Raw genomic sequence first — 17597 nt, forward strand, 5'->3', positions numbered from 1 at the left:
ATTCAGAAACATCAGCAGCCTGACAGCGTGCACGTCTGACAGCGCCCCCTGCTGACAGCGCCCCCTGCTGACAGCGCCCCCTGCTGACAGCCTCCACACTTACTTGTTGTATTCAAGTTGCTCCAGGGAGAAAATGTGCTTGTTAAAATATTCCTGAAGCTTCTCATTTGCATAGTTGATGTTGAACTGCTCGAAGCGGTTGACCTGCAGATAACACACACCGAGAGTTAACGAACCAAAGAGGCCGTCTGCTTAATATAATAAATAATAATTAAAGTTACACAGGAAATGAGAAATGTTGAGTTCAAGTGTGTCTGCGGGAGAGAGACCGGAGTTTAATAAACTTTATTCATCCCAGAGAGAATATCAGAATCTGAGATCGTATCACACAGAAATGTTTTCCTGCTTCAAACACATGACGTGACTTTCTGTCGTCTGTCGTAGATCTATTTCATATTTCTATAAAACATTTTTATTTCTACTTTTTAGTTTTCTATTTGTATAGATGTTAGCACAGAGGAACTTCTTAACACAAACTCTATCTTCTCTGCAAGTGTTCAATATTTTACCTCAAAGTTCTCAAATCCGAAGATGTCCAGGATGCTGATGGACTTGAAGTCTTCTTTTCCCCTGATGCGGATGTTGAGCTTGCGGATGATCCAGTTGAAACACTGAGAATAAAGTGCCATGGCCATGGAGTCTCTGGAGTCCACGGCCTGCAGAGGAGCACACACATACGGTCAAGGCTCCACAGAGATCAATCTTTGTTATGTAGCAGGTGATTAAACAGGTGAGGCGGCTGGAGGTTTCCTCACCTGTTCCACAGTCAGCGGTGTGGAGATCTCCTCGCCCCGGAGGATCATGGACCGATGGGTCAGGACCTCGGCCAGCTGGTCCGAGTTCAGCCCCAGGAGGTCGGACGTCCGGCTGAGAGCTGCTGATGGAAGGAGCACACAAACATCGTCAGCAGAGAGTTCAGAGACGTTCGGTCTGAAAAGTTTCTTTATAATCTCATCCAGCATCAGCGTCTCGACATCCTGCAGGAACGAGCTGCTGATCGTTCATCCAGCTCGCTGCAGATCCACAGATCGCCTGTTCAATAATCAATAACTGCTGTCACCGCCTGTCCAAACGTGACCTTTGACTCTTGGATATCAAACACATTAGTATTTGTTCAGTCTGGTGATAAAGTGACTAAACGAGGCCGTTCACAAAGGTCAGAGAGTTAGAACGTCCAGAGAGAGCGTCAACGAAGGCGTGAGCGCGTTTGGATGTTTTACTTTGAAGGATTTGACTGTGTGAGCAAAAACACTTGTTTACCTCACAGGTTTTAATTTACTTTGAACATTTTATTTCTTTTATTGTTGCAGTTTATCGGTTTTCTTTCTGGCTTTTATTCTGTAAAAAGGTTCAGCTGAACTAAAATACTGGAGCTCATTTGTCATCTTACAAATCAATCAATATTCTGATGGTTTTCCTTAAAAAATAAAGTTCCACAAATGATTCAGATGAGCTCTGTGGTTAAAGTCTGATTAATGGAAACTAGTTTAGGACACACGGAGGTCATAGTTCAAAGAGACGAACGCTGACTGTCGGTAGGAAACGGAACAAACAGCGACCTCTGGTGTCAAAGTCACAGGCTTCTACAGAATATCTTTATTGTCATTGTGCAACGAAATTTAAGTGCATAAAAGCTGTTTTTCAGTCTGTTATCATGCTTGATTAATGTTTAAATTCTGTATTTTAATAGTTAAAGTCACTTCTTGTAACTTTCTTTCCTGACGACCAAACGTCATAATTCAAACAGCCACTAGAGGTCCCTGTCAACCTTTATTTTACCTTCACAGAACCATCGAGGAACCTCATTTAATGAGACATCAGTGTGTGATGGATAACAGATGAAGGTGTGGATGAGTGAGGAGAAAGTCCCTCTGACCTGATTTGGAGGAGACCTGCGCTCCTCCGGCCGTCATGAACTCGATGTTCCCCGCGTGGAGGATCCCGGCCAGGAGGCGCAGGATCTCGCCGATGTTCTCCTCCGTGAACTGCATCGTTCGCATGGAATTCTGGGAAGCCACAAAAGAAGACGCAGAGTCGATGAAAAACTTTAAAGTTTCTTTTCTGGACTGAAAGTTTCTGCTGTTGGTTTCTGTCTTCAGCAGCTGATCGGTCTTCTGGGGGATTCTCGAGGTTTGGACTGACTTGAAGTTTTCGTGTTTGTTGGTTTGGGTTTGGCAGCAGCGCTTTCACTTTTCAGTCTCGCTGGGATCAAAACGCTCAGAGAGTTTCTACCCCTGATTTATGCTTCTGAATAAATGAATGAGCCCTATAAAATGTATGGAAATATATGTGGGAAATGGTGAAATGTGTCATTCAAACGTGAAACACTGCGTACCAGAACGTCCTGAAAAGTGCCGGTGTCGTTGATTGTCTTGTCAGCGAGGCAGCTGGACTGTCTCAGGTAATGGTACGCGTCAGGATGGGTCAACCCGAACGCCTCTGCAGCAACAAGAACGAGCGCAGGTGAAGCGTGCAGGTGATTTTAATGCCAAGTAATACGTCGCCATTCAGATTTACCTGACCCACCTTTCTGCTGGGTGTTGGTTCCTGCTAACAGGGCGTAGAAAATGTGATAGTTTCTCTCCCCGGGGTTCTGTCGGACCACTCGGTTCTGTTGGAAAAGAAGCATTGCTGTTGGGAACTTGTACTAATATTAACACAGTTTTATTCAACTGTTTTAAGGCGGCACTCCAACCAAAATATATCTTTGGAGCCTGAAGCACAAACCCTCTGCCGGCTGTCCAACCGTCCAAGCTTCAGAAGCTGTCTTTAATCTTATTTTGGCACAGTGATGGTGCAGAGACCTCACAGGACGTCAAAATCTTTACGTCTCCATGAAACTGGTGCACACCTGAAACTATCAAATGCTCACGAGAAAGTATAAGTATGGCGTGTGCATGGAGCATCTGTAGACCACCTAGTGCATCGCCAGAATCCAGCTCTGCTGCCATGTCATCATGTAAGATGAGCTTAATGGTCATATTGCCAGCTCTCGAAGGTGAAACTGAAAGACTTTCTGGTGCACACAAGATTTCTTTTATTTGTCCAAATCCCCGTCAGGTCTCCCGTCATACTGCAAAAGTGCTACGAGCAGCTTTTGGGGAGGTTTTAATAACGAAGGTGTCAACGCTGAGAGCAACTACTGAAGCCTTGCAGGAGGTCTGAAGACAGGTTTTGATGGAGTGTCGCCTTAAACATTTAAAGTTAATGACAGACTCGGTAGAAGGAAAGGACGCTCACCTTTTCTAAGAGGTCTGTGGTCAGAAAAGAGTCAGTCAAGGCAGAAAACAGTTGAATGTTTGACGAACAGAGTCAGGTAAATGTCACGTGCACCCGCCCTTCAAAGGTCATCATATCAGCTACCAGCTACACAAACTAGTTCCTCCTACATCCTGCTGACCTGAACATCGAGCAAACGGCAGATTGGAAATCCAGTTTTTTATGACAACATTTGCTTTTTGCCTTCACATAGAAAACGACTGGAGACCGTCTGCAGACCTTTACCCTTAAAAGCAGCTTTGCAAACTTCAGGTACTTCCTTCCTGTATATTCAGGTAGGAAAGGAAGTGGCGGCCGCTTAACACTGACTCAGTTTAAAGGATACAGTCAACAATCCGGCCTCCCTGGATGTTGCCCTTCTGGCTGAAATGCAGCTGGACGAACTTCCCAAAGCGGCTGGAGTTGTTGTTGTAGACCGTCTTGGCGTTTCCGAAAGCCTCCATGATGGGACTGCAGAGCGGCGAGACGGAGAGGCGGGAACGTTAACGACAAACAACACCTCTCTGCCAATTAAAACTATTAATATCTCAGACAGAAGAGCAGAAAACAAAACAGAATAACCACCTGCTCTCCAGCAGCGCCTCCTCCACGTGTGACGTCCTGTCTCTGGACGACACCTCCAGGGAGTGTTGGCTCATGCATGACAGGAACTTGAGGATCAGCTTGGTGCTTTCTGTTTTCCCGGCGCCGCTCTCTCCACTGAGGGGGGAATAAAACACATGAGGGGTACTTAAAACATGCCCCCGAGCAAGGCATCGACCTCCCTGCAGAGAGGAAGCTAATTTCCCCACAGAGATAACGAAGAAACAAAATATTTATTCTTCTTTTTATTGAAAATGATTTATTATTTTCTGTAATCAGAGCAGATGTAGCAACACGGCAATCAATAAGTCTTAATCTCAGGATGAACTTCCTCACAGCATCTTTGGAAATTAAATGTTTGACTGGAAGAAAATGTGACACGAGACTGTTCATCAAAACATCTTAACTCAAAGTGGAACTGTGTGTCGTCACCTGCAGGTTGTTTGTGCTCCGGCTTTGAATAAAAAAATGAAACACAAGCAGCTGATGGCATCATGGAAATGTTCCCAAGCTCCACCACTAGATGGCGCACTGGACACTGCTAATTAGCTGCAGGCTGACTGTCATCACCGACTGAATGAAATCCAGGATGCAACATCACAAAAGATAAAGCATCAGTTTGTGTTTACAGTCTGCTGTGCTGCCTCCTGCTGGCCAAACATCACCTGCAACTTCAGGTGAAAGGAAACCTGCACACACGATATATTATTGATAATATTCTAATTTCTCCTGAGTCACATCGGATTTGTCCACCGCAGCCCTCTCACACACCTTAAGTGACATTAAATGTGAACCTGGCAACCCCGCAGTCACACACAGTGTGAGGTTCAGGCCAGCCCTGTTAATTATTAACATGTAAACTCATTACAGAGGCGCTGAGAGTGACTCAGTGCTTCGATTAGTCCCCAACAGACACATTAATCACAGCAGAGGTGTAAAAACAACGACAGAGACCTTTAAAAGTCGAGCTGGTCGACTGACTGCATGAAGGAAAGTTTGACAGACTCTGAAAACGTCGGTTGAGTTTTTTCTCCTGGTACAGAAGCATTGGGTAGATTATAGACACCTCCACCTCCCAGGGGGTTACGGTGGTTCAGAAGTCTGAGGTTCACACCGAACAGTCAGGACACTGTGAAAAACATCCACAGTCTTCTCATCTCATCTCCTGACTCTAATCTAATAAAGCAGAAATGTTCTTTGTTTGATTTCCAGCTGAGTGAGAGATCTCAGCCTCAGCGCCAGACACAATCAAATCAAAAGTCTGGATCGACTATGACCATGTCTACTGTTTGGTTTAGATTCAGAGGCACACATGTGGCAGACCTTCAATGAACTGCATGTAGAAGAACTAAAATAGTGATTTCTCAGCTGTTTCTGCACCTTTACGTGATAACAAATGTTTTTTTTACAAACTAGGATGTTCCAAACTTCTATCTGAGTCATTATCATGAAACATTTTTTATTCTGTTGTTAACAAAATAAAAAGTCAGACTAAGAAGTGAGTTTGAGCTGAAAACAGGATGTGATGCACGTGCGGCCAAACAAAGATAGAAAGTCAGTAAAAATCTACGTCTACGACTTCTTCCTACGTTTGGTCGGAAGGTTTTTAAATTGATTTTGGTGTAATTGCTGCTGAAAACTTCATGCAAACATTCACCCTCATCATTTGTCTTTTGGACAGCACGGCGTTTTTATAAATAAAGCTGAACGTGGACGTCAGCCGTGCAGAGACGCGATCGGTCGTGTCCCATCGAGTCGTTCATGACGGACAGAAAACAGGACCGGAGATCGTGTAAACTCTCCGAGCGTCTGGCTGCAGCTCGCGTGGACAGATGTTATGACAGGACGAGCTGAGGTCGGCAAAGGTTCGGGTCATCAGCTTCTTTGTTTGTAGCATTGTTAAACATCGGCGTGTCATTGCCATTTTAATTATGATCATTTGGAATAATTAACAACCCAGAAGTTGCAGGAACTGACTGCATTTCTGTTGCTTTCTTCACTAATTTCATGTCATAATTAACACTAAATCATCTGAAAGCTTTAGCTTCAGTTTGTGCTGGGAGAACTTTGTGCCATAAAGAAATCCAGCATCTTGTTTTGGTGTTTCTCTGCCCCCTAGTGGCCAAAACTTCATCAGCGCAGCTTTAAAGTCGCGGGACGAGCAAACAAAGCTTCGATTTTATGTTTAAAGCAGAACATGACCGTTGTGTTTTATTGTAACCATGACACGTTAAAAACTTAAATCGACTGATTTTGATCGGATCGGTTCAGGAGGTAACCGGGAAAGACTGCAGCACTTTTAATAAGAAAGAAGAGTTACATAGACTTGAGTCTTAGGCTCCAGTTTTGGGGGGTCTTCATTAGAGCCGAAGAGAAACTGTAAATTCTCACCAGTGGGTCAAACTTTCTTAAAGGGATTGGATCGTGCTTTAAAGGGCTCGTTGTGTGTAACTCATTTAAATAGCTTATAGTAGACGGCCAAATGTGAAAGGGCCTGCTAAATGTAACTCAGTCCTCTGGCTGCACGCCAACTTATCCAAACTAGGACACACACACTACAACTGAGCAGCGCCCTGCCTTTGTGCTGAACCCTGGCTCTGGCTCTCCACATGCTGTTTGCCACCCAAGGTAAAACCCCCCACGGGCAGGAAGGAGGGAGTCTTCAGCCGAGGCGACTGAGCGTGTTGGACAAAGTCGCCCTCGCGGCTCTGGACCTCACCCAGTCCTTTTGTAGCGAGGAGTGAAAGAGCTTCTGCAGGGAGGAGAAACCGAGACTGCACACCTCATTTAATCTGGTTTAGAGTCTTCTTAAGAACCGGGAACTTTGTTTAGAGGAACGCACTGAAACTGCAGCTCGTTTAAAGAAGATTAGGATTGAATGACTCGTTTAGATGGACCAAAGTCTGCAGGAGTTCTGCTGCCGTAAATATTTAAACTTAGGTCAAACAGTCTCACGTTAAAATCCAAAACCGGCACCAACATTCATGTTCCTGAGAGGATGTATCACTGTGGTGATGCCCTGATTTTTCATCCGGTCTGACACAAAACCTCCACAACTATTCCTGTCGACGAGGACGGCGAGACCGATCGGTTAACACGACAAAAGAACAAAAAGAAACCGGATCAGACGACGTCGTGAAACTAAAGATGAACAAGCAAAGCTGACAAGTTGAAATGTCCTAAAAAGGCCACCATACAGAGAGTTAACCCCTTTTTGTGTTCCAACCTTCCTTCAGGGAAGTGACATATTTTATATTTCATATTACCAAAAACAGAACAGCTGATAAACTGAGCGATGAACCCAAACAGTGAGACAATAACTGCAGGAAGTTTGTGTCAAACAAACTAATTTTCCTGATTTTTTCATCACAGATTTTGTCACTTTTTCTGTTTTGTTTTGTTTTTTTAGGAACTTTGTGAACAATTCTCTTCCTGTACATTTTTTAAAAACATTTCGAACAGTCACAAACCTAATCTGTTTCTTTTTGGACAGATCCAGTGTTTTCTTCTCATTGCTCTTTGAGCCCTGCGTACCTTTCGAATGCAGAGTGAAGGCTCGTCCTGTGAGTTTTGATATAATAAATAATAATTCAAACTTTCATTCAGTTTTCTTTTAAACTCTGATTAAAGTGAAAACGTGCAGCAGTGAGTGCTGGACTGGACCCGGGGCCTGGATCCTTCATCGATGATCATTCCTGTTGCTTCAGTTGTTTTTGTGGCTTCAGACGGTGACCTAAGAAAGAAAACACTCACCGAGTTCGGTCGCTCCAACAAACCACAACAATTCAACGCGACCTGAACCAAACACCAAACTATTTGGCTCTCGGGCACAAAGTCTCGTCCTCACTTACTCATGAATGGCCGAGATGTGAAGAGAAGAAGTGATGTGAGACAAAGACCGAAAACCAACGCGTGCAGATACGTTTCCTTCCCATCATGCTCTATTCCTTCGCTGTCATGCATCGCTCGCAGACGAATTCTTAATTTGACGGCGTTGATGATAAAATTCCTGCCAAATCCCAGGAGAAAACCTCTCAGGTCTGTTTGTGCTGCAGGGTCTTTGTGACCTGCAGATGCCTGAGTAATGAACGAGGCTCAGAGGGTCTTGAGTTTGACCTCACACCCACCTCAGAGGTCAGGAGGTCTGGGACAAACTGCTGCGCCTGTGCAGGATAACACCAGCTCGCAGATTTACTCTAACCTGGGCTGTTTGGGACACCGAAAAAGAATTAAAGAGACCACAGACTGTATGAAACATGGACGCAGTCTCTGTGAGGAAAACATGCATTTCTAAACAAGGTTCAGGTTTCCTTCAAAGCTGAACATTTCACACGTGTGACAGTCTGATTAAACATCTCTAAAACCTCGGGGATGATTGAGCTTCTGGTTTCACTGTTTGCACCAGATGTTGAACCTGCTGCAGGAAGATCTGCTCCCATTCTGACACCAGAACCAGAACATCAGTGAAGTCCTACACAAGTTCTCCCACAGGAAACTGAGGTGTCATGTACACCGGAGCGTCGCTGGACCCACGAGGTCCAAACCAGCAAACATTAGAACTTTGCTGCTTCACTGTCCACAGGAAAACCTGCCATGGTGGCATTTGTTGTTGTGTGCTACAAAGGTTTGGAGCTTTTCCAGAACTTTCTTCGTTGGCGGTTCAGAACGACTTCTCTCGGCGGGGCGGGGGGGCGTTCCATTAAAATCATGTGGTCTGATGCAGGCAGGTATCCGCATCAGCGAAAACGCAAAGTGGCATTCATGAGCGTTAATGAGCAGATGACTCGCGTTAGAGCCAGCCTCCTCCTCCTCCTCCTCCTCCTCCTCCTCCTCCTGTTTCATTCGCCTCCCTCTGGATCTGATTACCAACAATCCCTAAATCCGACGAGAAAGCTTCCTGCCTCGCCTGAAAGTGCCAGCTTGCAATTTATAGCTCTTCTTCTTCTTTCTCACACACACACACACACACACACACACACACACACACACACACACACACACACACACACACAGATCTTTTCTCTGTGTGGGTGGGGGGTGCTGCCATGTTACATGTTTTACGAGGGGCCGCTGTGAGATGGCTTTAGTGTTTTCAGGGGACCAACAGGAGGTGTGTGTGTGTGTGTGTGTGTGTGTGTGTGTGTGTGTGTGTGTGTCAGAGATCATTGTGAACCTGAACACGTACACTGTGGCAGCTGGGCAGTGTGACTCCGTGTTAAAATCTAACTTTAGGTATCGAACAGACTCTGCACGTTAACGACTCTGCACGGTGTCCTCGTCACCGTTTACGTGTCCAGCCTTTCTTTTTTAATTAATACATGCAGAGAAAACCTCCACTGAGTCACTTCAGGGACTTGATGACACTCGATCCGGCTCCATTTGCTAATGAAGTCTGAAACTTTAGTCAATTCATCTATTGGCAGGAGGTTCATCAGCACTTATTTAGCTGATTACTCATTGATCGGCGTTTGTCGCTTCTCAAACGTGCAGATTTGATGTTTTTATCAGTCATTAGTCTCTCTGGGTCGGTCGGATCAACAGATTGGTAAGTGGATCTTTAAGTTGAGAACTTTCTGTCCCAAATTAAATTAAATAATAACACATAAGTCCAGAACTTTTCTACTATCTTCGAGCACAAACACTCTTTGTGTAACCTGGTTTGTCTCTCGGCAGAATCATTTTGGCTCCATCGATACATAACCAGGTAAAAATCGACATATTTGCAGTGATGAGCCTGTAACCAGCAGAACCGAGCGTGAGATGATTCCATCTTATTTGATAATTGCTTTTTGTTAGTTCAGGTTTCCACGTTGCCTCGAGGCCTCGGCGCAGCCTGGACCCTGACGTTCAGCTCAGCAGTCAGCCCACACAGCCGGCCGAGCCCTCAGGGAGAAACACTTGGCAGTAAAAAACATTTGTGTGTCGCTGCTCCGCCCTTCAATTATTCATAACCTCGCACATCCATCACCCACAGCAGGCGAGACCAGAGGGAGCTCCGGCGCTTCGCTTCTGCTCTCAGGCCACGTTTCAGAGCGGAGAGGCTGAGAGATGATCAATGAAACCGCTCCATCGCGTGATAATATGCAAGTTCAGTTATTAAGACAATCATCCTGTCAGTCAGCTGTGCAGACTCAGAAGTATCAGATCCTCTCAAATTCTTTTATGCATCAGGAAACGTCTGCAGAGCATTTACAGCATCGCCTCGCTTCATGTTCAGCTCAGCTGGGAGTTTAGTGCCTTGCTCGAGGGCGACAATTAGCAGCTAATTAACAGCTGAGAGGCAGTAAAACAAACAGCAAGTGAAACCGAGGCTTGAACGTGGCACAGCACAGCAGAACACATGAAATGTTGGACCTGTGTGTCTTGGGAGGCTCCGTGTCCATCAGCTCGTGTTTGAGCTGAGGCAGCAGTTGAAAGGTCACGCCTGTGGTCTGCGGTTCGTCCTCTCTGACCCGCCGTGGCTTCAATGCTGTCATGGAAAAACTACGCAAACCAATCCGGCGTTTATCTTTTCCTTGAAGTCACAGATTCTGTGTTTTCATAAAGTGCAGGCGCTCCGAACTGCATGAACATACGGAGTTCCAAGGAGGAAATGCAAACTCATCTGCTGACGCTGCTGAAGCGTCGAGGGAACCTGCTGAGTGGAAAAAGTCCTGCGAGTCCGGATGAGGAGAATCACGGAGCAGATCCACGGCAGCGATACGTCTCCGGGAACTGAACGGCAGCATTGTGAAGCTCGCGGCTTCCTCCGACGACAACATGACATGTTTGTGTTTACGCCTCGTTGTGCACGCCGCGCTGCACGCTGAACAACTTCCTGCCCAGACAATAGAGTTTCTGTGCCCTGAACAAGAGGACGAAGCCAGCTCAGAGCAGAAGACTCACTGAGAAACCAGGTTCATGGCAGAGCTCAACTTTAAACCAGGTTCATGGCAGAGCTCAACTTTAAACCAGGTTCATTATTAATATTAATATTTAATGTTGTTAGAAGTTTGAGCACCTGACAGGAACCTGTGAGATGTTTCCGGTCGCGTCTTGTCGTTGGTCGACGCTCGTGTCCACGATGATGGAAGTGCACAAAGACTTTGCAACCAAAGCAAAGCCACTGTGCGCTCTGTGCTTTCCTCATAAACTCAAAGCAGCTCATGTTTTAAAAGTGGACATGTGTGTCTCATTACCCACCACGCCAATGAAACGGCTCCAAACAGGGCTGTAAAAGTAATGCCAGCTAATTGTCAGAAAACTGCAACGTCGGTGCCCGAAGCGGCGAGCTGCGACTCGCCACCTCCTCCCAACACCTCCGTGTTTTTATCGGTTCAGATACAACAAACAGGAGGACGAGTGTCAGACGTCTTTCCAAAGCTACCAGACTCCTTGGATGAAAACTGTTATTTTATCTTGCAGCACATGGTCCACTGCCGCCTCGATCCACAGCAACAAGGTTTGAGTTAGCCCAAACTAATGTTGAAACACAAAGAACACAAACTGCCCGATCGAGGCAGCGGTGGAGCAGAAACTCACGTGTTCAAGGTAAAAGTCTGAGAGTTTAGACCGATATAAAAGATAGAATATTCTAAATATAGTGTATGCTGTGACTGATTTCAGCTTTTTTATGGGGCTAAAATGAGCTTGTCCAATCTGCCGTCCACTGTAGGCAACACAGCGACTATGGAGAAGTTCCTCCACCTATCCAACCTAATCTTTGGTGTCTGGAGCTGTGATGGGACACTCTTGGGATTCAGACCGATGAATGATAGATTCATTTTGTTCATACATAATTCATCTCCATGCGTCCTCTGGAGTTAATGAAGCCGGCTGGAGACGTGTTCAGAGTCAAACACTGTGATGTCCTCTGCATCCGCTCTGCGCCAAACCAGACGGTGCCAGATATTATTATCGTTTCTTAAAATGTAAAAATAACGAAGAGGCCGACTGTGTGTGTGTGTGTGTGTGTGATAAAACAATGTGAAAGTCATCCTGCTGAAATCAAAGAGGAAGGATGTGAGGAAGGAAAGGACAGAGTGTGTGTGTGTGTGTGTGTGTGTGTGTGTGTGTGTGTGTGTGTGTGTTGTGGCATGTAGCAGATCCTAAGAGCTGCAGCCAAACTGCCCAGGGGTCGACTTGAAGCTTGATCAAAGCGTTGAGGAGAAGCTGAGGGCGATTAGACGAGTTTAAGGCCATGACACTTTATTCCACCAGGCCAATCAGAGGGCTCGATACAAGAGCAGCCATTCGCTGCTGGTTTGGAAACCATGAGGACGACATGAGGACACCTACCTGATGAGGACACACTGGTTCTGCAGCCTCTTCCACAGCGAGCGGTAACACTCGTTGGCGACGGCGAAGATGTGCGGCGAGATTTCGCCGAGGTGGTGTCGGCTGTACGTCTCCACGGCCGGCCGGTCGTACAGGCCGGGGAGCGACTGGTAAGGATTGACCGCCGCCAGGATGGAGCCGATGTACGTCTGAGGATCAGGAGAGAGAGGATGGACATCAGTGTGAGGAACAGAGATCATCATGATGCATCAGCAGAGAAAAGCTGTGATGTTCATGCAGACGTAGTTTTACTTTGAAATGAGTCTTTAGATAATTAAATCTCTGTTTTGGGTTATTTTTTTCAACTTAAAAAAGTTAAAATTCTGATTTCAAATGTGACAGTTTGCTGGTTTCTATCGTCCTCTATGGCAGGACACTGAATATCTTTGTGTTGGGGGACATCTGAGGACATCAGTTTGGACTTTAGGAAACATTTTCTAACATTTCCTGGACCAAAAAATGAATCAATGGATTTAGAATAGAAAAATGATTATCGGCAATATTAAAATCTGCAGCGACAGTTGAAGAACTCCAGTTTCTACAGAGTGTAAAGACTCGTCTCTGAACCTAACCGATGGTCGGCCGCCTGTCGTGGCTCAGGTGGAAGCACAGATGCTAAAAGCGACACATAATCCAATTTCTTGGACAAAAGCACAGAGTCATAAAACCTGCATTAAGCTCCAGAAGGTGGATGACAAACATCCGAACACGTGACCCCTGTAGTACACAAAACCTCCTTCAGCAGCTCCACAACATTCAACGCATCTGACCTTTCCTCCTCCTCCTCCTCCTCCTCCTCCTCCTCCTCCTCCTCACTTTTTTCCAAGCCGGCTTCAGATTTCAGGAGTTCAAAGCAAAACAAACCAAACTGCTGAAATAGAAGCTTGTGGAGCCAGAGGAAGTCTTGGCAGCTGCCTCGGTGCTGCGGTGGTGACTAATGGATAAATAGGCAAGCTTGGAAAAAAAGGCGGCACATCAGCATCTATCTGTGAGAAAACAACCGGGCGGACCTCTGCCACCGGCCGGCTCGGTTTGAGAGGTCGCAAAAGGTCGGGCGGCGTTCTCAGAGTCCAAAAAAAAAAAAGGTGATGCTGTCAGAGACTCGTCGGTGGTGACGGTTCAATACCTGTAACTTCCCTCTGATAGTCTAACTCCTGTTAATCCACACTGACCTGTGATCAGCTGACCCACTCTGACCTGTGATCAGCTGAACGGTGTCTCTGTCATTCGTACGTCTGTTCTCACACTATGTAACTTTGGGCTCCGGGTCAGGAGAAGTACGTAACGCTTTACGGCACTAAGTCACACAGCAGCAACTATTTCACTGATTCTGGTGAAACTGGATCATATTTTATGGAGGAAATGTTTTCTGGTTTTCCCTCTGATGTCCTCCGGCTGCTCCGCCTCAACTCTCTGTGATTTACAGAGTTTATGATGGACAGTGAAGTAAACTGCTGACAGCTGTAGCTGCTGTTAGGTCATGTTAGCTCAGTCTGTTAGCTGCCTTTAGCTCATGTTAGCTCAGTCTGTTAGCTGCCGTTAGCTCATGTTAGCTCAGTTTGTTAGCTGCTGTTAGCTCATGTTAACTCAGTCCGTTAGCTGCTGTTAGCTCATGTTAGCTCAGTCTGTTAGCTGCTGTTAGCTCATGTTAGCCCAGTCTGTAGTGGACTGTGAGCTCAGAGCTCCAGGTGAGGTTAGTGTTGGCACCACAGGTGTCTTGGACCACCGGGAAGAAGAAGAGGAGGTTTACAGGGCCGGTGTCATGCCAGAACAGGAGCCTGGCGATACATAAAGTTACTATCAAAAACTCGATGTAGTCTCAAAACTTGTTTTCGGAAGACAAGAACATTTTTGTCCATGCACACTGGACCAAGAGTGAAAATCTCATTACAGCGGCACACAGTGTTCCCATAACCGCACATTAGGATGTGGAGCGGCTGCTGCCTGGAGCAGGAGATGAAATGCATTAAAAAGAGACGGAGAGAGAGAGAGGATATTTTGTTCTGCAGAGCATCTCCCCGTCTGCAGCAACATGACTCGACTATATCTTATCCTGTTCATCTCCACTGACCACAAACACACGTCTGAAAGCAAACAGGACGCAGACGTGGATTTCACTTCAGCCAGAACTTTTCTTTACGTCTGCAGCTGCTCATTAACGTTTTATTACCCGTTAAACAGTTAGCTAAAGTGCCGTTCATGTTTATTGTAGCTTCAGAGCGTTCGACTCTTCCAAAAACAAGCAGATAAATGAAAAACAGAAGACTCCTTTTCCTTATTACAGAGGTCAATAAGAAAATGATTCCACATACTGAGTTTAGTTTGGACGGATAAGAGGAAAGAAAAACCTAAACGGTTCTTTCTGACATCGTCTGCCATGCCTGAGGTGAAAGCGTGTTCAGCGCTCTGAAGTGGAGAACTCGAATTACAGCCATAATGACGCCAATTAGGTTAATGGGCATGCCGATGTATAGAGCATGGAAAGAATATCAGCAATAAAACCCTCCTGCCGATGTCAGGTTGCTCCATGTGTATGAGAACATGAAGCTGAGTGGAAAAAAGCCTCTGTTGTCTCACTGATTGGACATTTTTCCAGAGATGAAGCTCATTCAGAAGAAGACTCTGGTTACAGATGGACTTCAGGGCAAACTGTTCAGCTTTGTGCGAGCACAGGTACCAGATCGTCGTGGTTTGGTTTTTTGGAGCTAGATGTGGCAACATCAGGACGAGAGCGTGAAGCTACGCCTCCCGTGGTGATCTGCCAATCACAAAGGTAACGACATCCTGAAGCACACCTTTCTTTATCGTCTATTTTCCTCTGAACGGAACCATAATTTACTAACTGAACATCGTGCTGTGTGGAAGAAGACTTGAAACTAGAGATTGAGACCATGAACTTGAAGTGAAGAGAAGCAGTAGTGACATTTTCATAGACCGCCAATGGACTCGCCCCCTGCTGACCATCGTTCTCATTCCTGGTACGTTACTTTGTAATGTGTACGCAGTGTTCTGGTGTCTGATCAGAACCTTCAGAACCTTCATGGATCTGTAACGTAAAACCCGGATCTGCGGTCGTATTTCATCGTCTTGACTGCAGGGCTGTTTACAGTGTTTTAAATGCTATTTGCTGTCAGTGCGTGCTCATCCATCAAACCAATTTCCATAACTGCTTCAGGGTCAAGGGAGTGTGTGTGTCTAAATACATTCATGTCTGAATTAACATGAACAAATGAAAGGTTGACGAGGAAAGCCAACAGGGTTAAAGTCTTTGTGAAGTCAGAATAAATGTTTGAGAGTGTTATTAACCACCCAGACAAATTTGAATAATTAAATATATCGACAAGTTCATGAAATTAGGTGTAAAAATGAGCAGCATTCTCATATTTATTAAACTGTTGTGGGTTAGGGAGGCAGGGGGATTATGCTCAGGGCGGCCTCAGCGTGTCATCGAGCCGCCCCTTAAGGACCACCCACAAAATCCTGGACTGAAAACTGCAGTGATACATGTCCAGTCCACCGGCTCTGCAGCCCAGTATTGTCTAGAGACGCGTCGATTTACACAAAGCAGCTCGTAGCATATTTCCACATGTAGAAGCTCATAAACCAGGAAAATGACCAAATCTAAGCAGGTAAACAAAGTCTGGAGGGAGAAACGCTCCTGAAACGGCAGGTAAACAAAGTCTGGAGGGAGAAACGCTCCTGAAACGCTCCCGGTGGGTTTGAAGTCGATGCAGGACGGACCAAACAGAGACGTGACAGAGACGTGTCTATGGAAGCACCTCGCATTCTTTAACAAACGGTGTTCAAACAGGATGAAATCGTGGATCTACTGGGCGTTATTCTAACTACTGTATGTATTCCACACTAGAAGATATGGCCAACACATTATAAATAACGTTGAGACAGTTGTTTGAGTGTTTGAACTATCCCGCCCTGTGTCACATCCTGGCTGAACATCCTGTATAAACACAAAAGAAACACACTCCTTAAATGTTTCTTCACGATGACTTTAGAAGGTAAGACGAGGTCAAAGTTGAAGCTCCCCGTACAAACATCTCAACCCTCCCCGTGCTGCTCTTTAAACTCCTTACACTAAGCTCCCCCTCGTCACGTATACGGCCTACTGACTGACTGACCTACATCCAGCCTGGATGCAAATACATTTGAATGGCGGTTGAGGTGACAGTATTTACATGACAAATACTCTGCAGACTACCCCGCCTGTGCAAATCAGCATGTGCCGCAGCAGAGAGAGGGAGGGCGGAGGCGGAGGAGGAGGTGCTGAGGTCATACATCACGGTGTGTTATCTCTTACAGTGTAAACACAGCACTCCTCTGCTCAGGTGAAGGAGTCAGTTCATGAGGAGGAACGTCCGTCTTCCCCCGGCGGTGTAAACAGTTTACAGTCGGACTGATCTCCGAGGCTCACGTGCATCACTCAGCTCAATGTCGTGTTTGGGATTTGTAGTTCTTGTTTATAGTGTCTGGGTGAAAGTGGACACAGTTAAAAAAAAAACAGTGTGACTCTTTGTTTATGTATTTCACTCATTATAACTTTGTTACTTTCATTAATATAACTCGACAGCCCATTTGGATATTAATCAAATTTTAAATGGAGCGTGAAATGTCTACTTTATTACTATATATACACAAAAAAAAAGGGAAAGGGGAGAATAGTAAAACCAACACTGTGTAGAAGGTCTGAGCTGCTGGCCTGGACATTCCCGCCAAGAAAAACACGAAGGGAAAAGTCACATGTGCTTCTGCGGCGGTCTGGAGGGGGTTAAGTCCACACGAGACGGTGAGTATCCCTCAAAAAAAAAAAAGAAACCTTTGGGAAAAGTCATGCTGCCCCCTTAACTCGATGAATTACGACCATTTGGACTCAATTAGATCCCCCTGTTTTCTCCATCCTGGTAACAGTTTCCACGGCAGCACCCTGGCCGAGAGCTAACTGGCTGTGACTCTCATCAGAAGCCCCCCCATTGGCTGATGTGATTAACCGCGGGCCCCCTCGTCCTCAGTGTGCGGTGTCAAACGTTTCATGCCACGGAGGTGACGCGAGAAAGGCGATATCCACGTTTGCGCTGTTTGTTTGAGGTATTTAAACCTGAGGTATTTATGAACAGTTGGACGTGATTCCAACAGTGTGACGGCTGGTTCTGATTTCAGCCTCCAACAGCAAACAGACGCTCTACAAAATTAACAACAATTAGTGGCTGCAGATTATTCTGGAAGCAGATTTATTTACTCGTGTTTGGACTGAAGTGAACACACGGCTGCTCGTCGGCTTCTGGTAAACTTCAGAACTGATGTGAAGGTTTCTCAGATCTCCTAACACCTGAGGTCTTCAGCCTAGT

General features: G+C 45.8%; 1 protein-coding gene across 2 annotated transcripts in view; it reads right to left on the reverse strand.

Moving 5' to 3' along the window:
- myo10 (myosin X) overlaps window positions 1–17597 on the reverse strand; it is a 91893-nt gene that overhangs the window by 25481 nt on the left and 48815 nt on the right. Inside the window, exons 4-13 of one of the 2 annotated variants that reach the window (XM_027290484.1) lie at window positions 12199–12386; window positions 3904–4038; window positions 3665–3789; window positions 3301–3314; window positions 2587–2671; window positions 2396–2499; window positions 1937–2066; window positions 816–934; window positions 570–716; window positions 104–204 (exon numbers count right to left, since the gene is read on the reverse strand). In XM_027290484.1, the coding sequence (XP_027146285.1) occupies window positions 104–204; window positions 570–716; window positions 816–934; window positions 1937–2066; window positions 2396–2499; window positions 2587–2671; window positions 3301–3314; window positions 3665–3789; window positions 3904–4038; window positions 12199–12386 (1148 nt within the window). Of the gene's footprint in view, window positions 1–103; window positions 205–569; window positions 717–815; window positions 938–1936; window positions 2067–2395; window positions 2500–2586; window positions 2672–3300; window positions 3315–3664; window positions 3790–3903; window positions 4039–12198; window positions 12387–17597 lie in introns of both variants that reach the window. The other variant, XM_027290483.1, reaches the window with a different exon arrangement.

Source organism: Larimichthys crocea, chromosome II (assembly GCF_000972845.2).
Source record: "Larimichthys crocea isolate SSNF chromosome II, L_crocea_2.0, whole genome shotgun sequence".
Lineage (NCBI taxonomy): Eukaryota > Metazoa > Chordata > Actinopteri > Sciaenidae > Larimichthys > Larimichthys crocea.